Source organism: Eptatretus burgeri, chromosome 11 (assembly GCF_056783735.1).
Source record: "Eptatretus burgeri isolate ZD-2024b chromosome 11, Ebu_testis_v1, whole genome shotgun sequence".
Taxonomy (NCBI): domain Eukaryota; kingdom Metazoa; phylum Chordata; class Myxini; order Myxiniformes; family Myxinidae; genus Eptatretus; species Eptatretus burgeri.
In genome coordinates, this window is record NC_140971.1 from 79,015,835 (window position 1) to 79,043,689 (window position 27,855).

At 41.6% G+C, this 27,855-nt stretch overlaps 1 protein-coding gene across 8 annotated transcripts in view; it reads right to left on the reverse strand.

Moving 5' to 3' along the window:
- The window catches only part of LOC147017452 (DNA (cytosine-5)-methyltransferase 3A-like), a 182,596-nt gene that overhangs the window by 59,835 nt on the left and 94,906 nt on the right, over positions 1–27,855 (reverse strand). For all 8 annotated transcript variants that reach the window (XM_085847126.1, XM_085847122.1, XM_085847125.1 and 5 more), the window contains 9 exons: positions 21,454–21,594; positions 9,388–10,095; positions 6,304–6,468; positions 4,054–4,161; positions 2,912–3,065; positions 2,540–2,668; positions 2,331–2,375; positions 2,146–2,225; positions 1,372–1,484 (listed from right to left, as the gene is read on the reverse strand). In XM_085847126.1, the coding sequence (XP_085703252.1) occupies positions 1,372–1,484; positions 2,146–2,225; positions 2,331–2,375; positions 2,540–2,668; positions 2,912–3,065; positions 4,054–4,161; positions 6,304–6,468; positions 9,388–10,095; positions 21,454–21,594 (1,643 nt within the window). The remainder of the gene's footprint in view (positions 1–1,371; positions 1,485–2,145; positions 2,226–2,330; positions 2,376–2,539; positions 2,669–2,911; positions 3,066–4,053; positions 4,162–6,303; positions 6,469–9,387; positions 10,096–21,453; positions 21,595–27,855) is intronic.

Genomic DNA, 27,855 nt, shown 5'->3' on the forward strand with positions numbered 1-27,855 from the left:
TATATATATATATATATATATATATATATATATATATATATATATATATATATATATATATATATATATATATATATATATATATATATATCTTCTTCTTCTTTCGGCTGCTCCCGTTAGAGGTCCCCACAGCAGATCATCCGTTATGATCCGCATAGTGATTTGGCACAGGATTTACGCCGGATGCCCTTCCTGACGCAACCCTGGTCGCCTCTTACGACACAGGGATATGGTACACCTATTTTAACCGGGGTATACACCGGCCCAGTACACTGGTACTCACTTCGCCAACCTCGGAAGGATGACAGGCTGAATCAACCTCCTGGAGTGTATTAATTCAAGCGGCCAACGGGGCTTCAACTCAGGACCTTTTGGATCCCAAGCCGCTACCCGAACCACTACGCCAACAACAGGCTTATATATATATATATATATATATATATATATATATATATATATATATATATATATATATATATATATATATATATATATATATATATATATATATATATATATATATATACATATATACCAATGAAAGTGTTTTTTATATTCAAGATATTTGGAGCTTTGAATACGTTTGATGACAAATAAAGTCTGTCTTCAGCAAAGATACGAGTACGGAGCCATTCCTATGCCTGGTGTTGGCTCAATGTTCGTGTGGTGGGCTTAGCATCCTATGATCCTGAGTTCAAACCCCACTCGGCTGTTGAATTAATACCAGGTGGGGTTGACTCTGCCTGTTATCCTTCCGAGGTCGGCAAAATGAGTGCCAGCATGCTGGTATACTGTGTTGGAGTGGTGACCCATCCAGTATTGTGTCTAATAGCCAAGGAGTCTGCTTCGGCAGCACCAACGCTCTGTACAGAGTATGGTCCCCCCCGTGGATGGAGCCATTCCTGGACATGTTTGTCATCACTGGGTGGGTTTCATGCTCCTGGTTGCACTACCCTTCTCCCTCACCCCCACCACACACACACACACACACACACACACACACACACACACACACACACACACACACACACACACACACACACACACACACACACACCCAACACCCTAACTCCAGAGACAAATCGAGGAGAAAAACAGACTTAATCTGTGAAAATAATTATTGCAGCATTTTCTCTTTTTAGAGAGAGGCAATGATGAGGTGAATAATCCTCTAAGCTGGAGAACCAATAAACATGGTCAATCTGGAACAACAATCCTTGCTCTGAAATAGAGCAGGCAGAGTATTGTTGGTGAGCAACAAGCCACCATGGCCACAAGTGAGACTTGGTGTGGGGTTCACTGAATGCTCCTGTTTATCGAAACTGTGAGACAAGAAAGGAATTAACACCATGTGGAAAAAGAAACACTCACCGGAAGCAGTTGACATTGCCACACATTAGCACTTCCCGTCCTCCACAACAGATTGAACAGTATGACTGGTAACCATCGTCATCGTACTGATACGCGCACTCCATGAAGTTTATCTGTGCCAGAATAGGGTTCAAAGAAAGGCGTTACTCCGTTGAATAATAAAGATGGATGCCGATTATACTCCAATTTCACATTATATCCATGATCAATAAAACGCTTTAGAAAAGGGACATCAAGAGGAAATTGAACAACACAATGAAGTAAAAAAAATACAACATTTATTTGATCACAGTGGTTGTGGTTTGTCATGTGAAAAGAACAAAAATGCCCAATTTTAGCAATGTTACGATGCCAAGTCCTGGCAGGATGACCTAGAGGTACATACACTCTCCTCTAAGCTATCTAGCCTGGGTTTGAATCCCAACCCAGCTATAAACTGTCATCTCGGTGTTTCACAGGCAAGGTCATTCATCAATGTGTGTGCCGTCCTTCGGATGGACGTTCAATTGGATGTCCCATCTGCCGGCACTATTTGATGGACAATAAAGATCCCAAGAGTAGGTTAGCTATCCCTAGCATCATGAACAAATTCCAAATTCCTCCCTAACTACTGCTGGGGAGGCAGCGGCAAGCCACCTAGTATAACCCTTGCCAATAAACTGCTTTGGCAACATTACGCTCTGTAACAGAGTCGGTACATCAGAATCAGAGAGTTCAGCCAAGTAGAGATTTCTGTTATGCGATTGATTCGAAGTGATCACAAATTGACCTCACCTGGCAACTCTGGCAAATTCCACCTACGAACAGTGGGTGGTGATCAACGATCGACGGGTGACCGCAGGAAAGGCATACATCTGCAAAAGGATGACAAGAAACCTTGCGTCAGAGTAAGAGCATCAGAGCTGTTGGTAAAACCACAAATTGTGAACTCAATGGAATAACCCATCCAAGAGTCTCACCTTCAAGGTTTTGAAGCTCACACTGCACATCATGTAGAACCTGCTCTGTACATGAACGGAAAACACAAACGTGAGGATTACAACTGGAGCATGGTGTATAACACAGCAAGAATACTGAGAATGTTTGTGTTGATTCTCAAGGTGGCCAGGCAGCGAAAGAAAGCAATGACATGTCAACAAAATTTTTGTGAAATAATGGGAAAGATCACCTCTTCTTGGCTGATTCATCATCTCGAAGTCTGAGAAGACGCGGTGCCGTTTGGAGGAATAGTACCTCCGTTTCTCTTCGACGTAGTAGTAAATCTCCTCGAGTTTTTGTTGCGTGGACACAACCTCCTCTATAGCAAAGTTGGACAAAACTAAGCTCATCTCGATAAGTTGTCACAATAAATAAATTTAACTTTTGCCGGAATGAAGAAACGACGGTCGTCTGAGACACTGAAACCCCTTTACGTAATCATGAGACGACTGGTGTGGTTGTTTTTTGTCTAAGTATACGTATTCTGTTATATTAGTTCATGTGAGATAACTGTGATGGGACCTTGAGCTCAGTGAACTCAGGAATTTGTGGGTTTCCATACCAGGCAGCGGCTGGAGACCTTGACGTCCTCTCGGAGGGAAGCCATTCATGGCCCAGTGCATCATGGGTAGAATTCTCTCCTCGAGACTGAGGCTCGGCTCGCAGTCATTGTTTTCAAGTTCGGAAAACCTCTTCCCTGACCGTCGGCCTGCCACCTGTACCAAGGCAAATTACAGAATGCATTGTTTGGTAGGTTTGGCGATTCATCGATTCCTTATAGTTGGCTGCTTTTGTGGGATGGTCCTTTCGGACAAAAAATTTTTGCATCCTTAGTTTACAGCACAATGAGAAATAACATGCAACTTCCTGTAATGTTTGTTTCTACATGACCCACTTGTTCCCTGCAACCCCTAGCCTATCCGTGCTTGAAATTTTTCCAAACCTGACTACATTGTTCATGTTTGTCTGTTAACATATTTCCCGTGACAGTTTGGTTAATCTCTTTGGTAACCATTCCAACACCATCTTTCCCCCCACTTGGTACAGCGTCGTTGATTCATACGACGTAGATCTGTTTATCTGGACCAAATGCTTTCTAAACCATCTGTTGGTCATGGACTAACTTGTTCCAACTGCAGCATCTCCCTAAATGCCAAGTGCTATCGGCTCAACATGTACCTGAGTTGGCCTGGGAAGACTGCAGCGGTGTCGGGGTACAGTTCAATGATTATGCAGCATCTTGTTTTTTTTTTTGCATAATTATGTTTTCTTATGCTGCTGCTGCTGATGTTATGACCTTTGCTTGCCCTTCTGACGCCTCTGTGGACTCCAATACCTCCCCCCCACCCCCCCTCTCCCGACAACCGATCCATTGTTTGAGCCGCATTCTCCCTCCCAAGGCGGCCGACTTGTGTCATTGGGCTCATTTATATCTCATCTAATGGCTGAATGTTCCCAGACTCCAAGAAGTTTTGCAGTAATTAAAATAGTCTCAAGTGCACCACAAAAACCAGGTGTAGATTCAAAATGACACAACAATTTATCTTGTTTGCTGCAACACAAGAGTTAACACGAATCATCAACATGCCTGAAATCTCACAAGAAAGAAAAGCTATGACAATACGAATGGTTTGTGCTGATATTTCCATTTTAGTTATTTATATCTTTATCACTCTGTAAGCTCTCAAAAATATTAACTATCACCTGCAGTGCTTCGAATATGGCCTTGCGGTAGACAAGTTTCTTGTTGAACGTCTGCTGGTTGAAGCTTTCCTTGAACTTGTAAAATGGCACAAGTTTTTCTTCGAGCACCTGAAAAAAATACCACATGGTTCATATTAAAAATCGTTATTAAAATATTAAAAACGCAGTTTGTGTTAAATCGCAATTGCCTGGAAAACAACAATTTTCATGTGTTTGGGGATATATGAACAACATCTGAGATAAAATTGAAGACTGGGGATAGGTTTGTGGAGGAGAGCTGGAAAGGTGTAAAGATCACAGGTTAGGATGGAAGATGACGTGAGATGGAGGTGGCTTTCCACCTTGAAGTACCGGAGGGAGTAGGGAGAATGGACAGAACTGGCACAGGTACATGGTTCCACAGGTGGGAAGAAAAGGAAACAAAGGAGTTGAGGTGAACTGGAAACTTTTCACTTTGGGAGGTTGTCGTATGCAATATTTCATGTACATTTTGGGTACGCACGAGGGTTAGATGAGATCGAGAGTTCATGAGAAACATGGCCATTTCCTGTGCTGGAGTTTCCATAAGTAAGGAGTTCAACCAGCACAACAGCCTGGTGTTGGCTTAGTGGTTAAGGTGGTGGCTTGGGATCCTAGGGTCCTGAGTTCAAGCCCCGTTGGGCCGCTGAATTAATACACCAGGAGGTTGACTCAGCCTGTCATCCTTCCGAGGTCGGAAAAATGAGTACCGGTGCACTGGTAAGGGGGACACTGCATCAGCGGCATAGCCGCGTCCCAACCAATGATGCAACCAGCAGCCACAGGCTGCACTCGATAGAGAGAACAAGCACAACTGAAATGCCAGAAGTTTGTCCAGACTTTTGAGGTGTTTGTTAGACACAGGAGGCCAATTGACTCATTATACCTGTGGTTTACCATCAGACCATTAACTTAATCTATCAATGCACAATTATTTAGATTTTTGGTCACCAAAGGTGGGCGGAGGTTGTTTTCACCCCTGTTGGGTCACCAAAATAGATGACCCATATTGTCAGTAATTCTGTCTGTTTGTTTGGATGCTTGTTTGGATGTTTGTTCGTTTGTCATCAGCATAATTGGTAGTAAATGTGGGCCGATTTTGACCAAACTCGGGTGGTAGGTACATCTTATGACCTAGTACTTTGGAAGTTGTGATGGTTGCTAGGGACGCTTTGGTTCCCTCGCAACAACCGAAAAATCTTCAAAATCGGTACCGTTCACGCGAAATCAATTCCGAAAGCCATTATCCCACGTAGGGTTATGAAATTTGGCACGAATGATCTTCAGGTGATGCTCTATCAAATATATTCCGGTTTTTGTGAAATATGGAATAGTTTACCGACCGCTCGGCGACCCATCGCCGCCTACCAGCTTGTCTGTCTGTCTGTCTGTCTGTCTATCTGTCTGTCTGCCTGTGAACAGGATATCTCAAAAAGTTGTGCATAGATTATAACAAAACTTGGTGGATGAGCTGGAAAGATGACAAGAACAAGCCAATTAGAGTTTGGGTCAGGTCAGCAGATCCGGCCTATCAGTGGGATACAAAACGTAAATTGTTCTGCCTTAGTGGAGATATGCGTTCTACCAAGTGCCGTTCTAGTCTTATATATTATTTTATGCTATTAATTTATTAAACCTCATTCTCACCTGTTAACAAAGAAAAATCCACCTCTTTTCACATATCTCTTTTCAATCTCTAACAATACCAGCACACAAAGGCTACACTTTTTGAAAGATACCATGGGCTCTTTAACGTACACAACCTAAATACATACGGGACAACCAACATTATGCCACAGTCTGAAGGATGGCAAGCTATGAGATACACCACCTTTTATGAGCACTGCAACAGGATGGCAAATTTCAGTTGGATTCAGACCCCACGGGGGAACAAATCTGTGACCTGAGTGAGTACACGACCAATGGAGCTATCATCTTGTTATCCCTGATCAGCATGCTGTATATAACATCCCGGATGTGTCCATCGTGGCCTTGATGTTTCTGACTTTCTGAGAACGAATGGGATCATGCGCATTCAGACCACTAAGTCATGGGTAATGCATCTTACAATTTATTGAAAAAGTATTGTATCTATTTCTAAAAACCTGGTTGTTGGGGCAAGGTTGTCACAACATGCAAAGTCTTCTTTATTATACTGGTTTGATGCAAGGTCCTCTCTTTCTCTCAAGTATTTGCACTTTAAGAGTGTCATCGAGGGAATTGTATACTTACCATGGAATATTTTCCATCACCATACCAGCAGACCCACTGCATTCCCTCCGCCGCTTTGCACTGCCCAGTCTCTTCCCAAGAGACCACAAAACCAGGCCACCAAGAGAACCCTCGGATCTTTCCCCAAACAAGATCGCCGACTCCCAACCCTGTACTTGTTGACACCTGTTTGTGAAACAAAAACATGCAAACAGGTAACAATGCAATAATGAAATTAAAATAAATCCTCGGTTGCAAGAGCTTTGGTCTATGTACTGTTGTTGCTCAACAGCATGCATCCCGACACAAACCCCGTATTCTAGAGGCCAGCAACCGACCCGCTTGGGTAGGGATGTTGGCACTCCCATCACAGCAACAAACTCACGATACTGAGATCCGTCCATCCATTGGGACCATCCTCTGTGCAGAGCGTTGGTGCTGCCTAAGCAGTCTCCTTGGCTATTCGGCACAATCCTGGATGCGTCACCACTCCTACACAGGATACCAGCAAGCTGGCACTCATTTTGCCGACCTCAGAAGGATGACAGGCTGAGTCAACCCCACCTGGTGTTAATTCAACGGTATTTTAAAACGGGGGCTCAAACTCAGGACCCTCAGATCCCAAGGCAACCACACTGAGATCCCAGGTTCAAATACTATAAACGAGGTTGACTGGACACGCTGGCAGTGCACCTGGCAGGATGTTTTGTGTGTGGGTTTGTTATGTCTTGACCCATGTATTGTGGTGAGGCCATTTCACTTTGTCTTTTGAGTTGGTATCTGCTTTCCCTTCTTTCTGGGGTGAGCCTTGTCACAGCGAATGCAGGTTTGGGCTACCACGTAGAGTGAGTGAGAGGGCACAGAGGTGGGTAGTTGCAAGACATGCACACCTATGTGGTTGAACCATCACGCTGCTTCCCCCCAGGCAGCCGCTGTGCCACAGAATTCACAACGTGTATTCTACAAATACAGATTGCTACGAACACCTGGCACTCCTGATGCCTCCGACACCCCTCCCCGCATCCCAATTTTTTTTTTTACTTTTCATTGGCCTTTCATCAAGAGTATCAAGAGTATAGAGAAGCCAGTATGGTCCATGTATCTGAGTAAGCTTCTCCTCCATCTCCGTCACCACTGAATACTGACGAGTATTTATAAAATAGGCTTGACATTGGAAGTCCAAGTTCAAGCACCATTGTACTTTTTTATTAAAACGAATTTGAGTTGAAACTAGACAAATGGAGACAAATTATGTTTCCAGAATAGTATGGTATTTTGTGGGAAGAAAAAAAAAATTGAGGTCATTGTGGTTCGTCATTCACTTTAACCATTTCCTCAGGATAACCAATCTGTAATTTTCTTTGAATAAAAATGTCATCCAAAAAAGTAATTTTCTGTTTCAATTTTCTCCCTGGTTCACAATGCCAAATATAACAGAATTACAAGTGTTCATCTGTTCCGTCTATGACTACAAGAGAAGTGTGTGTGTGTGTGTGTGTGTGTGTGTGTGTGTGTGTGTGTGTGTGTGTGTGTGTGTGTGTGTGTGTGTGTGTGTGTGTGTGTGTGTGTGTGTGTGTGTGTGTGTGTGTGTGTGTGTGTGTGTGTGTGTGTGTGTCTGTGTGTGTGTGTGTGTCTGTGTGTGTGTGTCGTCATTTTTCTAAGAGATGGCCAAACGGATCTTCATCAAATTTTTGGTGGTTCATCAGTGAGTGAAAAACTGTTTTTGAAAATGTTGAAAAAGAAAGTTGGATTTTAATTTTGAAATTGCTCTATTATTATTACCAAAGCCTTTGTAGCTATATGTGAAAGGTAATATTAAATTATCCCTGACCCCCATTCCTTCATGGGTGTCGGGAAGTGTTTTCGGCCCCCACAAAAACAAAATTTGATCTCTTGGCAATGCTAGGTATGCTAGGTACCACCTGGCAATGCTAGGTACCACTGGGCAATGCTAGGTATGCTAGGTACCACTGGGCAATGCTAGGTACCACTGGGCAATGCTAGGTACCACTGGGCAATGCTAGGTATGCTAGGTACCACTGGGCAATGCTAGGTATGCTAGGTACCACCGGGCAATGCTAGGTACCACTGGGCAATGCTAGGTATGCTAGGTACCACTGGGCAATGCTAGGTACCACTGGGCAATGCGAGGTACCACTGCTAGTATGTATGTTACAAATAAGAGCTTCACTATTGTTTCAATTGTTTAAGGTGGACTTTTTTGTGATTGCAATGCTGCAACAGGTAGTGGTTTTATGGGGGTGTGAAACACTTTTTCTCGGTTTCATAGGTAGCAGGGTTGGTCCCAGAATGATGGGTATCGGATATTTTTATATGGAAGGAAAATCATAGTATGTGTTTCTAAAAATTGCTTAGTCTTGGAAGCACGTGATGGCACAGAAAAATTAAGTTTAAAAACAAGCCAATAAGTGATTTATGAAGCAGAATGTCACTAAACTCATGTTTACTTCTTTTTAACATTTTGTTTTTATCTTCGCCACCGAAGGTGGATGGAGGTTGTGTTTTCACCCCTATCTGTTTTGTTTGTCTGTTTGTGAGCAGGATATCTCAAAAAGTTGTGAACGGATTCGGACTAAATTTGGTGGACAGGTTCGGTGTGTGTGAGAAAGGCCGAATTGATTCGATTTTGGTGAAGATCTGGATCCGGATACCAGAATTGTAAAAGTGATTCTTCACAAATGAAAGATATATAGCATGAATGCATGATATATCAAAACGTTTTGGACTGATTATTACAAAACTTGGTGGATGGTTGGATATATGATGAGAACAAGCCGACTCGACTTTCGTTCAGATCCGGATCCAGATTCCACCGATCAGTGGAATGCAAAACGTAAACTGTTCTGCCTGTTGGAGGTATGCACTCTACCAAGTGCCGTTGTAGTCTTGTTTTGTTATCTGGACCATAATACAATTGTAGTTTAACATTCCTTTGTGTGTGTGTGTGTGTGTGTGTGTGTGTGTGTGTGTGTGTGTGTGTGTGTGTGTGTGTGTGTGTGTGTGTGTGTGTGTGTGTGTGTGTGTGTGTGTGTGTGTGTTTTTAATACATGCATGTATTTTGTCTGGCTCAACTGCCCCACTCACCTTTTCATCATCCTCTTCATCCACTTGTGGAGATGAGTCTTCCTCGGGTGAAGCAGGCTTTTCTGCAGCTTCCTCATCATCCCTAATCAGCTCCAGATCGAGACTGATATGTGGTGGTGGTGGTGGTGGTGGTGTGGCATCCCTAAGCTTATTGCTTGGGCCTGGTGGAGAAAATGGCGACACGGCACGCTCAGGTGTTCTCACATCTTCTGGCTTGGTCAGCGGATACGTATTCTCACAAGCTTGCGATGAAGCCTTAACCTCAGCAGGACATTCATAAACGCTGGTGGATGCCTCTGGTTTAATGTTGTTGACCGGTAATGTGTCTGAGGTCGGCGAAGTGGACACAGTTGATGGGGCTATACTTTCAGCGGTGGCAACTGCATGTTGAGACGAGATCGTCAATGTGGGAGTCTTAGGTCGAAGAGGTTCTCGAGATGAAGGATGCTTGGAAGATGGCTGCTCTGCAGGAGATGTACAGACCAAAAGGCAAGAGGTAGCCGCAGCTTCTTGAGCTGGTTTGCACATTGTTTGTTCACGACTGTTGGTTGGTGTTGCATTCAGATTTTCTGAGGATGCAACTGGCTGAAGCTCTGGATGCTGAGATAGGTTCAGTGATGCAGCTAGCTCCTGCCCCAAGGAAGTTTCATCCGCAGACTTGGTATCTGGCTCCAAAGACCTCGTGACGATTCGCTTTTTTTGCTTTTCCTGCGAACAATCAGACTGACATCATTTCTACAACACAATACAAGTTCCCATTTCAGCCATCCATTTGTTAATCTACTCCCATTTAACTTGAGTTGTATTAGTGAATCGAAGAAATGTTACGTAATAAAGATATAACAATGATATGTCAGTTTTTTTTTAACTTTATTTCTCCCAACAATTGGTGAAGCATGATAGAACCCTAAAGTATGAAAAGATGGACCAATGTTTCCATGTATGATATATCCAGAACATTAACATAGCCCCTTACAAAGGGGTCATTACACAAATGTTTCCTGTAAGTTTGCTGACAAACTAAAGGACAACATCATGATGTGAATACAAGTTTGTGCTCCATAGCATGTTGGTAGGTACGGACACCATGACCCAAACTAAAGGGCATTTTGATGGGAATGAAATGGCACCAGTGAAAAGGCGCCACCCAAAATTCCCCAAACAAATAGAAAAAAAACAACAAAGAAAAAGTCATTGTTTGAAATATTTCAAACGTAATAAACACTTCAAGCCTCCCTCTGGGAACCATAATGATCCTCATCAGAGGAGAGGGTATTGCGTTTGGGTCCGATTGTCCGCACAGAACATGAGTATGTCTAATTACATACGATTGAAATGATAATGATAGTAATACATAACGATAATGATGATGATAATAATAATAAAAAGGATAATGATACAATAACAATCATACATAACAATAATGATGCATTATGATAATAATAATGGTACATAATGAAAATGATACATCATGGTAATGATTATAATAATGGTATAACGATAATAATAAGGATAATGGTACAATAGCAATGATGACACATAATGATAATAATAATGATGATGATAATTGTCCATAATGATTCTGATAATGATAATGGCATATAATGATAATAACAATGATAATGATGATAATAATGGTCATGATAATAACAATGATAATGGTAAATGGTAGTAATGGTACATAATTATAATGATAATAATAATAATAATCATGACAATATTGAAAAGGATAATGATAACAATGATAATGTTGATAATTAACAATAATGAAAATAATAATAATGATAATAATAATGGTAAAGGGTAATAATGGTGTACACACAAGTCTATTAGTTATGTACCTGTTGGAGCGTGAGTACGTCTAATCGTGTACCATTGGAACGTGAGTATATTTAGTACATCTATTAATTACGTAATACAAGGAAATCACACAGGTGGAGGCTATTCAGCCCATCATGCTTGTGCGACATCAACACCACATTCATTTATCAACACAAGGTCCAAAGAAGAAATGCAAATATATATATATATATATATATATATATATATATATATTTTTTTTTTTTTATTTTTTTTTTTTTAAATAGTATTTTTGTGGTTTATTTATTATTTATTTATTTAATTATATGTAGTTTTTGTATTTTGTTTTTCTTCTCAGGGGAGGGGGCATGGGCTTGGTTAACTCTTGCACGGTGAGCGTGTCCATTAATTAAGTACGAATGCAATGTGAGTACATCTATTAATTACTTACCAATGAAATGTGAGTCCTACGTCTAGTAATTGTGTTTCATTGGATCATGAGTACGTCTATTAATTATGTACGAATGCAATGTAAATTATGCATTATTGGACTGTACCTTTTACACTTTTTAAGACCCTTTAGACACATTCAAAGCCTTTAGACCCTTCAGACCTTAACGCCCTTTGGACACATTTAATACCAGCTTTAGTCTCATTTAACCTTTGAACCCTTTTTAGACGTTTTAAGACCCTTTTAGACCCCTTTAGACAATTCATTGCTTTTAGACCCTTGAGATGCTTTTGGACCCTTTCAACCCTTTAGACCTCTTTACACCTTTTCAGACCTTTGCCCTTTAAGCCATTTGACCTTTCATTTGCAATCAATGACCTTTCATTTAGTAAATCCTTCCATTTATTTGCCACAAAAAGATACACCACACAAAACAGGTCCTGGTGAGGGTCTATAATTTTCACAATGCAGAATAAAATGCAATACCAACTGTTCACAATCAACATTGGGTAACAAAACTATGGGCATGTCAGTGAAGATAATTTGTAATTTTGTACTTGAACTAACAGACATTTTATCTTATATTTCAATAAGTAAAGTGCAACTCCGTGCACACATCACCCAGCTCGCCATACAGTACTATGCCTCTCCATATACTGCCTGTGTATTAATATCTCTCTCTCTCTCTCTCTCTCTCTCTCTCTCTCTCTCTCTCTCTCTCTCTCTCTCTCTCTCTCTCTCTCTCTCTCTCTCTCTCTCTCTCTCTCTCTCTCTCTCTTTCTCCTTAGACCTCAGTGATAATGCCAAGTGGGAGAAAGCCAATTCATTCATTGGCAGATTGTAAAAAAAAAAAAAAAGGGCTTTACACATTGGAGGTAATATTTTACAAATTCGTCAACAAAATGACAAAAGCATCAGCTAAAATTGCTTGAAATTATTTGGCTGGTGCAATGAAGCTGTCAGCTCCGGCGTATGAGCATAAGAGTTTGGCGACAGCAAGCTTTTAATCATTCCACTATTCCTTAAAGGTCACATGACTCCTGACTCGAGCGTAAAGTTAACCCTGATAGATGTTCTAACCGTCGCCACAACACAAACGGAATGATGAACTCACATTTTTAATGCAATCTAATAAATTCCAAGTTGATGATTTTTTTTTTGCACATTGCGTGCCACACGATTCTTTCTTTTCAGTTTCGCAGCTGCATCATTCCAAGTGATAATGGATGAATTGTGCGATGATCGCAATAATACATATAATGCTTCTTTCCATGTAGTGAATCCACACACCACTCACTGTTTACACAAGGCGCATGATTTGAATATAGTGATCATTTATTTACTGTGTACCATGCTTAGTATGTAGACAAAGGTATAAATGCATGTGGAGCGGGCTGGGGTCAGAATTCAGAAAAGGATGGGGAGAGGTATGATAGTATGGAGAAGTGAGTGTAGGGGAGTGTGGGAGGAGAGAAGAAAGAAGGGAAAGTTGGTTGGGAGGAAATAGGAGTAAGGGGAGGGAAAGGGCTTCTATGGAGAGGGGGAAGGAGGGAAAACTGGGTCAAAAATTCTGTGATATTTGTATGCACAATAAACAGATGGTCCCTAGTTCACCGGGTCTGTTTTTTAATGTTTTGTTATACAAATGACACAACATAATATATAGTTTCAAGAAGGGCCTTATAGAGAAAAAGAAATTCGTCATTTATGCTTACAAAGCGCAATAATTGGTATAAACAAGAGCGCCGAGGCACTAACCATTTTCATCCACAACACCGCTAACCGACTTCCCAGGTCCAATGCGCAAAAGGGCAAAAAGGGATGCCAAGGCAAAGGGTAAAAATAGATCTGGCTTTGCACCAAGATGTGGTAATTGCATGCACTGCTGTAGCTTATGGAAGAACAGTGTCAGAGCAGTTACAGTGTGTGAGCATAAGGAGGGGGATGGAACGACCCTGCATCTCATAATTGAGGTTCAACCGTTGCCTCAAAATGGTCTCTGGAGCTTTTAAATAAATTGGCTTAACCTGTGGGTTTTAATTCTGAACTGTATTTTATATAAAACACCGATGTTCAACATTTTGTACAAACCCACTCCTTGCTCCCTTGAGTTGCAATCAAATCAATTGCACTTCATGCTAACGTTTTCCCTTTAAAGTAATCAAGGTACAGTAAGTACTTGGGCAGCTTTTTTAAAAAAATAACAAAAAAATCCTAATGAAAGCCTGCATTACAAATCCATTGACAAATTGTATTTGTAAATCAACACAACGAGCTCAACATGAATGGTTGTCGTTATTCAACGGCAGAGCTGAAATTACAAGGCAATGTTCATGTTGTGACCGTTTCAGCTGTGAGGTTTGTGAGAAGAACCACTTCTCCCTCCACTCCTGTGTATGTGAAATGTTAGCCCTTGGTAATTGAATTTAATTCGAATTTGCACAAACAGTAGTGAGCAATTAGAAAAATGGTCCCAATCTTGAAGCCTGTGTGTGCACTCGAAACTCGTGTTATATTTTTGTTTCCTTCTTTCTTTTCCGCAATTGTTTCGGTAACATAGTATTAAAGCCTTTTCCCAACCTGGCGTCTCATGCCACATTTCCCAGGTGAGGTCAGGTGTTGCTAGGGCGCTTATTGGGACACAAGCATAACTGGCAATGCATCCCATGCATGTGGGAATACAGAATGAACGTTCAAAATAAGATTAAAAAAATAAAAAAACTAGAGTGAAGTCGATGGCATGCCATTGCAAATCCCGACAATTCCAACCTAGAGAAAAGTTGAAAGATGTCAAAAGGTTCCACCAGGAATGATCCAAAATCAAATTTAGAGTTAAAAAAAACATTTTTTCCCCTCATTTTGACCCCTATAACCCGAAGTTCCCATTCCCTGGGGCATGAACCTGGTGTCAAATCCCAAAAATTCGTTACACGTTTCATGCATCTCCCAATGTTGATTGAACATACAAAGTTTTATTGAAAAATGTTTTATAATGCGCCTGTAATTGCATTTTTCGGTATTTGAGCTTTTGACCCCGCCCTGGGGGACAGTCGCAAAAATGACTGCTGTTGCACATTCGTATCATCTGGTGATCATAACTACCCAGTTTGGTGAATTTATGAGGAGATAGCGTTACCGTTTATGAGGAGATAGCGTAACGGACAGACAAATGGACAGACAGACGGAGTTGATTACAATATCTCCCCTATGTTTTTGAAAAAGTGTGGGGATAATCAATGAATGATGTAACTCAGATACGGCATGACCTTTCCATCAAGCATGGAAATCAAAAACATGACTAATCCAGAACTCAGAAATAAAGAGGAAAGGACGGCATTGGTAAGTGAAGTTGCTGTACCCATTGATGTTGGTCAAAATAATTTGGGAATTAAAAAGGTGTTAATAAATACCAGGACCTGAAAAATGATACACAAAGAGAACCTCGAATCTGAAACAAACCGACATGCCAGTGATAGTTAGAGCAACTGGATTTATAAAGAAGACCCTTACAAATAAATTGCAAGAGATACCAGGAAATGTGAGAATGAGTAAGCTACAATTGGAGGTTGTCTGGGGTTTGGTAAAGATCCTTAAAAATAACCATTTCAAAGATAAGACACAAAAAAACCTAAAAAACATTCTGAAGATTAAACTATAAAATATCCCAACTTGGTCAGAAAAAAAATCCCAACTTAGTCTGAAAAAAAAAATCCCAACTTGTTTTTTTTTATTTTTTATCCCAGCTTGGTACCCAAACCATACCCCTAAAAAGAAAATGCATGTGTTCTTCCAGTAACTCCTCCTCGGTTAGTCTTTCTTCAAATCTGGACTAATTTGTTCTTCTTTTCTCCCGTTTATGGAGCTACCATCCTTAGGCTGTTCAATCGCACTCTTCCCTCCAGGGTTTCAAGCAGATGTTGCACCACCATCTCATGCCATCCCCCCATCATTACCCATGATCTGTTCCATCTCCGTGAACCCTAAATAGTCCAACTCGCTTTCTTGCAGGTTGCTGTTTCCTCTCCTCCCTGTCTCTCCTTTTTTTTTTCCTGTTTGCTCGTTCCCTTGCTTTCTGTTTGTGCTGTTCCCTCACTCAATGTCAGTTCATACACTATGTCACCTCACTCCTTCATGAGCCTCGATCTTGTAAAGAAAGAAAAAAAAACAGAAGGCAGATATTTTCGACCCTGGGAGGGCGGTGGTCCACCTTTTGATACCCACCTAAGGAGATTACAAACAATGAAAGAAAGGTGTATATGCAAGGATTTCAATCCAAACCAAGTGAAACCCCCCAGTCAATCCCATCGAGCAAGACCGTGTAGCTTTTCGGGCTGAAACGTCGCATTATCTGCTTGGCCAATCCTTACACATTGCCAATGCACGCCAGAATACCAATGCGGCCGCATCTGCTGGTAAATCTATACCGCCGCCATGTATGGTTCATACCCACAAGGTTTTTCGATAACCCGAGCCTTTTCCCGAAAGGATTAAAATGTCAGGCCGAGGTCTGAGACAAAATCTCAACCAGCATTGAAATATGTCCACAAATCGATCAACAGCGGCGAAGCTAGGATACGGAGCAAACAGAATTTTTTTTTTAAAACAGGTTTAAAAATAAACGATTTGGGAAGAAAATTTGAATCTGAGTGCAATCGGGTGAAAGTGTTTTGCAGCAATATTTGTGTCAACGGTACCACGATACCTTTGCAACATTCTCATCGACAAAAACAATCAAAACGGATGGGTTGAGGTAACCTCAATTACAAAGCGAATGACATTGCCAATTCAAATATAGTGCATTCCAATGATACATCGAAAACGCAACAACAACTCCTGACATATCATTTCAACGACAATTCTCGCTGACCTGCTCCTCTACCTATCATAGATCACGAAGTCTCTCACTAAGCAACATGGATCTTTTCACAGATGACGCAGCAGTCCGAATTGATAAATGCAGTTGGTGTTTTACTTCGTACAGCTTCACCATCAACATTTGCATACAAGATTGTAGAGCTGACACGTTATACTCGTGTTGCATGAAAATGCGAGAGGGCATTAACTTTTGTATCGTCGTTGCATCCTGTCAAGCCATTGTTTCTTCATTTTTGTTTAATTCTTGAGTATTTGTATTTTGCAGATGATATAAGGATAGCATTACCTGAATTTAAACAGAAATACTGACACGCTTATGAAACCATTCAAAAATGACGCATGATGATAAATTATGTATCTGTGTCAATGTCTTTGCCAATGCGATTTACATTTGCTGCCTTAACATCATGATGAGAACAAAAAAAAAAATTGTCTGGGTAAGAGGAGATCTCTCAAATGTTTGTTATGAGCCAACATCGAGTGTTGTTCAAAACCAACTTAAAGTGGTACAGAATGGCTTTGCCAAAGACAGGGAACCAAAGAGGAGAGAGCTCTACCTAAAAAAGCTCATTTTCTCGACACTGATTTCAAACATGGGGCAATACCCCTGGGCGCTCACCTGGTAGCGGCTGGATAAGATAACAAGGGAACCACTGGCAGGTATGGATGACTCACAAAATATTTAACGGCGAAGAAAGTAAATATACCAATGGATTTTTTTCCAGTGATGAAGGTTGTGGTCAAGTTTCATCAAAATTGCATGTGTAGTTTCTGAGAAGAAAGCAAATACCTCTTTTGGGGGGCAACCCCCCTGTAGTCTCCTTAGACCCAGATTTTTTTTAATGCCATGAACAATCTTTGGTACATCATGGGTGATGAAGGTTGTGGTTGTTTCATCAAAATTGTGTGTCATTTCGAAGACACACATATATTCGGACTCTCGCTGTAACAATAGACCACAATTATTTTTAGCCGCGTCTCTCAAGAGAGACGTGGCTCTAAGAGAGCTCGGCGTTCTTCTTCTTCTTCTTCTTCTTCTTCTTCTGACAAAACCTTTTGGACTCGGATCTTTAATATACAGGATCCGGATCTCCTTAAATACTAAACACCTGTACACATCCTCGCATTGAGGGTACCCTTTGAGAGCGTCTATCATGTACTTTTAAATATATTCGGACATTTGATTTTAAGTTTCGAAAAGTTCACGTTACTATTTAAAGATTATTACATTTAATGTATTGTAATTTCGTAAATACACTATTTATTTGGTAAATACACTATATCTCGTAAATACGTCAATACACTATGACGGGTCTCGCTATTGGCTTAATCAAGGCACGTGACGAAATATCGGAAGTTGTTGTTGTTCTTTTTTCTTCTTCTTCTTCCTCTTCTTTTTCTTGTTCTTCTAGTGAAGACAAAACCTTTAGGACATGGCTCTTGGACTCATTTGTTCTTGTTTTTGATAGTGTGAACAATCTTTAGTTCATCATGGGTGATGAAGGTTGTGGTCAAGTGTCATCAAAATTTTGTGTGTAGTTTCAGAGAAGAAAGCAAATACCTCCTGAGGGGTGGGGGGCAACCTCACCCCTGCCACCATAAACTCCCTCCATAGACCTCCTCAGACCCCGATTTTTTTTATGACATGAACAATATTTGGTACATCATAGGTGATGAAGGTTGTAATGAAGTTTCATCAGAATTGTGTGGGTAGTTTCAGAGAAGAAAGCAAAAACCTATTTTGGGGGGCAACTTCAGCTGGAAAAGCATGGGAGTTCATTTATTTGATAATATAATCCAGGCCACTTTGGGTAATTGATGAGGTGAGACCTGATAGGTTACTCCCTCAAATTATGGGTGAAAGACATGATTGGGACCGATTTAATTATACACAGTATGTATATATCTACAATATATATTATATATGTGCCAAATGGCACTCTCTCTCTCTCTCTCTCTCTCTCTCTCTCTCTCTCTCTCTCTCTCTCTCTCTCTCTCTCTCTCTCTCTCTCTCTCTCTCTCTCTCTCTCTCTCTCTCTCTCTCTCTCTCTCTCTCTCTCTCTCTCTCGCTGTAATGGAGAGCATCAGCCACAGATTATGTCTCACAAAAAATAACCACATAATCTGCAAAGAATAAAAGTCTGTCTACCACTCAGCCGATTGTTCCCACCAATGCCAATTATGCGAATATGGAAAAATAATTAATTATTTGGTCGAAAGGTCAAAGGTCAACATCACATAAAATTGTCAATTTTCATACAATTGACCTGAAATTTTAAGAATTTTCACATTGGGTCACTGAATTGGTGCACCAATCAAAATCTAGATGCTGATTGGTTTTTTTGAGATCAAAAGGTCAAAGGTCAAGGTTTGCATAAAATCATCAATTTCTATCCGATTGACTTGAAATTTGAACAGCGTTTGCATATTGAGTCACTGAATTAGTTCACCAATAAAACGCTGGAAGCCGATTGTTTTGAGGTCAAAAGGTCATTTGGTCAAGGTCACAAAATTGTCAATTTCCATCTGATTGACTTGAAATTTTAGCAAGGTTGGCATGTTGGGTCACTGAAACCTATTGCTTTTGAGGTCAAATGGTCAAGGTCACCAATTTTTTTTATTTTTTAGATGTTTTTGTCATGTTTAGCATACAAAAGAAGAAGGGGTATGAATACAAAGTGGATGCAGATGGGCTCTGCATTTTCAGATTCTTTCCAGTTACCTCTGCCACCGAAGGTGGATGGAGCTTATGTTTTTACCCCTACCTGTTTGTCTGTTTGTTTGTTTGTTTGTGAACAAAATATCTCAAAACGCTGTGGATGGATTCAGACGAAACTTGGTGGGAGAGTTGGTTAGGTGACAAGAACAAGCCAATTAAATTTTTATTCAGGTCCAAATCCAGTTCCAGCCTATCAGTGGGACACAAAACGTAAACTAATCAGCCTGGTGGAGGTACGCTCTCTTCCGAGTGACCTTCTAGTTTTACTTTGAATTGATAATTCAAAACAGACCTAAGTGCTTCATTGACAATATTGTGCATTCATATACTGAGGATATGAAACATGCATTACATTAAAGTTCATGGCTCTTTCATCAGGAGGACAAATAATTCTCATTTAAAATAGCTTTCTTCCAAAATATTATATACAAGGCATTTTTACCCATCGCTTTTTTAATGGATTTAATGCAATGATAACATGTTGTACTTCTGATAACACAAACACAAAAATTTAATCTGAGACTTTAAACAAAAATTTAATTTTTGTGTTGATAACACAAAAATTCTGCTCTGTTCACTTTAAAACTTGCCCGAGGTCATCTTCCATCTGCTTGGAAGTCAGCTAACATCGCCTTCGTCAACCATCCTTGCTGTTGAAATATGGAGCTAGCAAATATCACTCTTGTGGGTGCTTTGGTTTGAACCTCTGCTTAAAATGAATGAAATTAAACATTTTAAAAAATTTGAATTATTCTCACTCAAGTTTCATCACCGTGACACATAACATCAAGTGGTTTGAACTTTCTTCTTGTAAGATGATGATTTGTAATACTGGCTACCACAAGGTACACATTTACATAGAGAGGATTGGGGTTTCCTCCCCCACCCTGAACCCCCTCCCCCAGCTTTGCTACTCCTACAGAAACCATACTTTGGGTACCTTTAGGCTGCAGACAAAATGTGGTTGCGTTTGGTTCAGTAGTTTTTTTTAGTTTTTGAAGCATGTATAAACAAACATATAAATTGTAAATAATGTTTGAAAAGTGAGTCAGAATGGCAGCATATTAACATAAAAATTCTCTTTCAGGATTAGCAGTGAATATCGAGTAGAATTACAAAACTTGTTTGTTTTTATCGATACAATTAATAAATAACACTGGGCTGCATTTGAAATATTTTTTTCAGAGGTCGAGGTTTTCTCAACGGTCCTAATATGATTTTTGCATGCTGAATTCAGAAATGTATCTAATTTCGCTCAATTAGGTCAAGTTTTTATGCTATCTCAATTTTAAGGAAAAAAAGAATCAAAATTTTTGTTTTTTAATGAGCATTTTTTAAATTCAAAATCAGACTTACTTTGACAGAAAATGTACAAACTATACATACAATGACACACAAGTACACTTAATGTGGAAGAAAGTGCCTTCTCAATTACTTTCATTTCAATTTCAGAAAAATATAAATAAATCGTTGTTTCTGGCAACACCCAACTTCAGTCGCTCCAACAGTCGCTGTTTTCCTTCGTCTTTTTAATGTTGAATTTCACATTAACGGTACTTGTGCGTCATTTCATATATAGTTTGTACATTTTCTGTCAATGTAAGTCTGATTTTGAATTTTAAAAAAATGCAAATTAAAAAAAAAAAATTGTGATTCTTTTTTTTCCTTACAATTGAGATAACATAAAAACTTAACCTGATTGAGCGAAATTAGATACATTTCTAAATTTAGCATGCAAAAAACATATAAGGACCGTTGAGAAAACCTAGACCTCTGAAATGACGCAGACCAGTGTAATAAATAGAAATTGGCTGGGTGTTGATATAATAACTTTTCCGATTGTCTTGAAGGGTGACGTCGAGTTTTGAGAGAGCCGATATAATTATGAGCTTATCTATTTTGAATCAAAATGCACCAATGAGAATGATCAATTAAATTAATTCATTAAATTAACCATCAAACCCAAAGTCAACATTCCAGCTGGCTCTCATGCATATCAAAAATCGATGGTGGTGTCTCTAGTGTTGGTCTTAAGGCCGAATGCACCAGGCGGGATAATAAAAGGTGTGACTATTTTGTGTTTCCGGTATTTGTCGTCACTATCCAGGGGTCGCATTGCTGCAGCTGTTAACTTAATCAATGGTTAGTCTTGACATACATCTTCCAACAAACGTTTCCTTATGACATATTATTTCCGACCGACCCATGTTCCAACTCTCACCTCATGTTGCAGCAGCCAAAGCAGTTCATGTCGCCGTGGCCTGATAAAGAAAGGCTCTCCAGCTTGGTAATGGAAGCACGGCTTGGGCTTTCTGCGCAGGCCCCAAGCTGAGCCCGCTCTCCTTTCAGGCTCCTGACTTTCCTGCTCTCTCCGTGATGATTCGAAAAAATGATTAGTATTTTACATACAACCTTTACCTTGAATTTTTATAAGTTTTGATGTGACTATGCCTTTCGAAATAAGAATAAATGACATTGACAAATTTCTGATAATAGAGCTTTCTTCGGGGGGTGAGGGGGGGGGGAGATGGGGTGGCAAAACTAACATTAAACCAATAAACTACACACAGCAGAAGTAGAAGCAACAAAGCTTCACATCATTTCAAACATCAGCAACCGTCTCACCATTCAAAGTCTCAAAGCAACAGACAATATGCCTCGGGAAATAAACGATATATACTGGTTGTCTTTATCGATCTGATTCATTTTCAGCCATTTCCGAACGTCTAAAAATGTTCAACCTTTGAAAACAAAATATATCAACACAATAGTTGTTGATTTTCTGTTACCCTGGGTATCGCATTACGTCTTGTTTGGTTGACCTCTCTCTGACCACAATTCTGCCTGTGGCATTTCTACGAAGAGTAATGGCCGTCGGAATGTGTGGTCGGGGTTTCTGTTGGTTTGGGATGATATATTTTGACTTTCTGTTGACACCAGTAATGTTAATGTTATTGACTTCCAATTATCACTTACCATCTGTGGCTTTGTCTCGATCACCAGTGATTGTTGAATTGGTACTTTACTGCCACTGGTAAAGCTGGCCTGTGGGGATAGCTTTGTGGGGAATCTGTGCAATGATAATACATTATTGGCATCACTGATTAAGTGAAAAACTCTGCTTTCGATGAGGTGTTAATACTTAATACGAGTTTCCTTACAAGGAACTTCAATGCAGGAGGCCATGAGGCCCATCAATGCCTGTGCTATAGTTGCCAACGTATGGTTGTTTGCCCATGCTCTGTCATATTTCAATGCTGAGCATCAAGCAAGAAAGCAGCAGGAACCATTTTCGGTCTTTGGTGATCATCCTTAATCTCGGCCAGGGTCAGGTTCGAACCGCTCACCTCCTAGACTCAGAGAGGGCACTCTAACCAGTATGCCACTGAAACCCCCCCAAAACCATCTCGGATCCTGTCAAGTGTGTGCGGGGCTTGCGACTTCAGGTAATGGTGCAAAGCAGGCGGTTTTCATTTGCAGGGGGTTTGATTTGCCTGAAAAATAAGCGCCATTTAATGCAGTTGGTCTCCCCTCGTTAATGCATCAGGTCATTTAATGCACTTGGTCTCCCGTCGTTAATACTCCATGTTGAATTCAGCATTTGCCCCTTGCCGAGCGGATCTCACTCTGGGGGACTTGAGGGATTCCTTTCACCATATGTTCCTCTGTTATTGCCACCGTTGCAGTATTTGTTTTTTCGTCTGAACTTTTCTTACGTCATGCTTTTCCTTCATCATGAAACTAATTTCGCTTCTTAGTTCTGGCTGAATATGATTTAATTCCCATATTTTTTGCATCAGCAGTGGTAGAAAGGAGGTCAGTTTCTACCCACTGTTATTCGCATCATCGTATTCACTTCGTCGTCATTTGCTCTCTTACCATCAATGTAAACTTCATTGAGGCACAGTCATGCCTTCACACTCAACAACAAAAAAAGATGTGCAGAGCAAGAGGATTTCAATAATGAATTTGTATAAATGGCAACAGAAAAAAATATTGGTGATTTATTTATACAACAATTAAATGGATAACAAGAAGGGCACTTGGTAGAGCGCATACCTCTGCCACACAATGCCTGATCCAGTAGAATTTTTTGATACATAATGCAATATATTGTTTTTGGCCCAATCTCTCAATGGTGAAGAATCACTTTAAAAATTAAAAAAAATCTCGTGTCCAGATCCAGATTCAAATCTTCACCACAATCAAATCAATTCGTCCTTGAAACACACCCAACCTATACACCAAGTTTCATGCGAATCCGTCAAAAAACTTTTTAAGATATCGTGAAATATATATATATATATATATATATATATATATATATATATATATATATATATATATATATATATATATATATATAACAGTTTAGCCCGATCTCTCAATGGTGAAGAATCACTTAAAAAATTATCGGATTCGGATCGTCACGAAATCTGAATCAATACTTCCTCGTCAAGCACCGAAAGTGTCCACCAAGTTTTGTCCCAATCCGTCCACAACTTTTTGAGATATCGTGCTATGTATCATTTTTGGTCCTATCTCTCAATCGTGAATAATCAACAACAAAAAAATTATAAATCGAATCAGTTTGTCCTTGTCAAACCCCCAACCTGCCCACCAAATTTCATCCGGATCCGTCCCCAACTGTTTTAGATATCCTGCACTCGAACAGACAAACAAAAAACAAGAAGAAGACGTGCAGAGCACGATACTTGCAAAAATCCAAAAAACAAATTTGACCTCAACAATAACTGGTGGTTGAATTCAATGACCAAACATGCAACTCCTTAAAATTTCAAGTCAATTGAATGAAAATTGACAATTTTAGAAATCTGGCGTATGTTGACCTTTTGGCCAATGTTGACCTCAAAAATAATTGGCTGGTTGAATTCAGTGACCTGAAATATAAATCCTCCTTTTTTGTATACATTGTCAAGGCTCATATGAGAGCTAACACACAAAACACAACAAGGGGGGCAGGAGACAAGAGGGGTGGGAGAGGGAAGGACAAAACAGTTGGGAACAGAGACATTAGGAGATCTGTGGAAGAGAGAGGGATGGGACGGGGAACATGGGGAATACAAGATGGACATTACAGGGACATTCAGGAAGGAAAGCAGTGAATTTGAAGGAGGTGGGATTGGGGTGGATTAACGGGGGTAGAAAAGATCATGGTTTGGATGGGGGAAGATGACAGGTGATGGTGAACAGATTTTGGTGAACAAAGGTGATTTTGAATATCTGGAGGGAAGAATGGGATTGAAGACAAGCAAGAATGGGATGTGGGGGTTTTATTCCAAAGGCGGGGAAAAAGAGGAATGAAAGAGTGAAGGTCAGGTCAGGTCAGATATGGGAGCATGCGCCAGAGCAGCGCGTCACTGCGTCCACTTTCCGCCGGTACTCCAGGGGCCTCTGTCTGGCCATCCCCCAGGCAGGTGCCTGGCTCATCCCCATCTCCTTGAGATGCCGATCAACCTGCTGCAACCACGAGGCATGTGGTTGGCCCATTGGCCTCCTCCACTCACGAGACTCCCTCGCTGAGAGACTCTGGTGAGCAGGATCAGCATCAGGAAAACGAGCCACATGTCCATACAGCCGCAGCTGATGCTCACGGACTATGCAGGTAACAAATCTCATTTGAGTCTCTCTCTCAGCAACCGCTCGTTGGACACAAAGTCCGACCAGTGATAGCCAAGGATTCTCCAAAGAGACCTGGTACCAAAGGAATTAAGTCTCCATCTCAGATCCTTGGTCAGAGTCCAAGTCACACATCCATAGAGCAAGACTGGAAGAACCATGGACCTGAAGACTCGGACTTTCCTCTTCCCGCAAAGGTACCGGCAGCGCCACACCCCATGATCCAGTGAATTCATGACTCCCCAGGCCCGACCTAGACGTCTATTGACCTCTGAGTCACAGCCAGCACAGACGTGAATATCTCTGCCAAGGTAAGTGAATCTCTCCACGACCTTAACATCCTCAACCCAAACAGGGACAGACAGGACAGCAGCATCCAATATGTCGTTGAAAGCCTGGATCTTAGTTTTGACCCAGGAAACCCATAATCACAGTGGCTATGACTCCTCATTCAGCACCCTGAGGGCCCCCAATAGGATATCTCAAGTCTCTGCAAAGATGACTGCATCATCTGCAAAATCCAGATGAGAGATCTTGACATTCCCAAACGAAGCACTGCAGCTTGATCTCTCTGCCATCCTCCCTAAAATCCAGTCCACACAAGTGCTGAAAAGTGTGGGGGCCACTACACACCCCTGACAAACTCCAGTGACAACTGGAAATAAGTCAGAGATGGTACCACCACATCTCACAACACTCTCAGTTCCAGAGTAGAGTTCAGACATCAGATTGATCAGTTTTGATGGCACCCCACGAAGACCAAGAATCCTCCAGAGGGCGTCCCGATCCACTGAATCGAACGCTTTACAGAGATCAACATAGGCTGCAAGCAGCCCCTGCCGAAACTCTCGTCTGCGCTCGGTGAGGACCAGAAGAGCAAGGATACGGTCAATCGTTGACCTCTTTGGTGTAAAGCCTGACTGCTCGGGATGCTGGTGCTCAAGCAGATGGTGGCGAACCCCATCACGAATTATCCAGGCAAAGACCTTGCCCGGCACTGAGAGCAGCATCACCCCTATGTAGATGTTGCAGTCTTGGCGATCACCCTTTGCTTTCCAGAGAGGGACAACAAGGCCCCTCTTCCAGTCAGTTGGGATGATGCCTGTGTTCCAGGCAGAGCACAGATCTGTATGCAACGACACGAGTGCAGAATTTCCACCAGCCTTGAGAAGTTCAGCATGGATGCCACAGATCCCTGGAGCTTTGCCCCGTTTCAACCGGTTCACCGCACCCTGTGTTTCCACAAGTGAAGGTGGACCACAGTTGATTGGAGGGTCAGCAACAGATATTGTAACAATCCTGACATCCAACTTGACTGCTGGTGGATCAGCCTGGTACAACTGCTCAAAGTAACCGGCCCAGCGGGCCTTCACTTTGGACTGCTCTGTCAAGAGCCTCCCACTCTCTGCTCTAACTACAGTACACCGAGGGATGGGCTTGGATGAATGCAATGTGCGAATTCCCCTGTAAGAAAGATGACAATCACTTGACCACAAGTGTTGCTCCACCCCCTCACAGATTCCTCGCACATAGGTCTCCTTGTCCACCCTTAGCGCACGTACAGTTTTACGCCTCAGCTCCCTGAACAGCTCAGCTCTGCCATTCAGCCTGGCCTTGTGCCTCTGGTCAATGGTATCCAGTGTCCCTTGAGAGACAAAATTCTTCTTTGCCCTGCGGTGGGTTCCAAGACATCCACTGGCAACATTGAGGACGGTGGTCTCGAAGGCACTCCACAACTCTTCAGGACCTCGCAAAGCAACCAGACTCCTCAAGTCTCCACTCAGCTTGTTTGCAAACTCCTCAGCCACCCTCTCATCCTTGAGCTTTCCAACATCCAGCCAAAGCTGGGATGGTACCATTCTCCTGGATTTAAGATGCAACTTAAGAGTTGTTGTCAGGTCAGGTTCGATCTGTGACCTGCTACAGGTACCATGTAAACCTGTACTAACCTGTTCCATGGTCGGGTTGTCGGCGACTAAACCGTCTCCCCCACCAGGTTCTCTGGTGAGGAGGGTGTTCGGATATTGACACCCAGCAGGATTAAAAACAAAACCTGTCAAAGGGCGGAGGAGCTCCTTGTGAGCCAACGGCCATCCATATCTAGTGCCCAACTGTGTCTGCGGACGTCCTCCTGCAGTTGGGTTACTTCTTATTAGGAGGTTGGTGGCAGGATTTGCACTCCAGCCACCGTAAAACGCTTCATTCCGCAAAACGCAAAAACGCAAAAAAATCTGAAAACCCACTCCGTGGGAGTACCTCCTGTGCAGCTTCCCTTCGCAGGGCAGCTCACCGGATGATGGGATTGGGGCAAAGCCTTCGGGACCCCCAATCTTTGATAGGAGGGAAACCACGGGGTAACATCCCTGGGTCAGATTGCGGGAGAGTGTGTCGGAGTGGTGCTGAGGTGTCGTCCGCCAGACGGCGGTCTCCTTGGGTTAACCTGAGGCGGTCCCTTCGGGTGGGTGCCTGGAATGTCCTATCCCTAAGAGAGGATGATCACCTGTCTCTGTTATCATCTGAGCTCAAGCGTTTGGACATCGGGATTGCAGCTCTCTCTGAGGTTCGGAGACCGGATTGCGGCGAGATAATGGCGGGTGGTTACACCTACTATTGGTCTGGTCGCTCTGATGGTTACCATACCCAAGGAGTTGCTGTAGCTGTGTCCAATAAGCTGACCCCAATGATAATTGAGGTAACACCGGTCAACGAGCGTATTATGAGATTAAGGATTCGTCACTCCTTAGGTGTCATTTCCCTGGTCTCTATTTATGCTCCGACTGAGGCGAGTGATCTTACCGTGAAGGATGCATTCTCCGCCACACTCGAGTCTGTGGTTGATCAGTGCCCCAGACGAGATACACTTCTAGTCTTGGGGGATTTCAATGCATCGACTGGAACTGATAGGGATGGTTATGAGGTGTGTGTTGGTCCCCATGGGTCAGGAACTATGAACCAGAATAGCACTAAGTTCCTTGACTTTGCA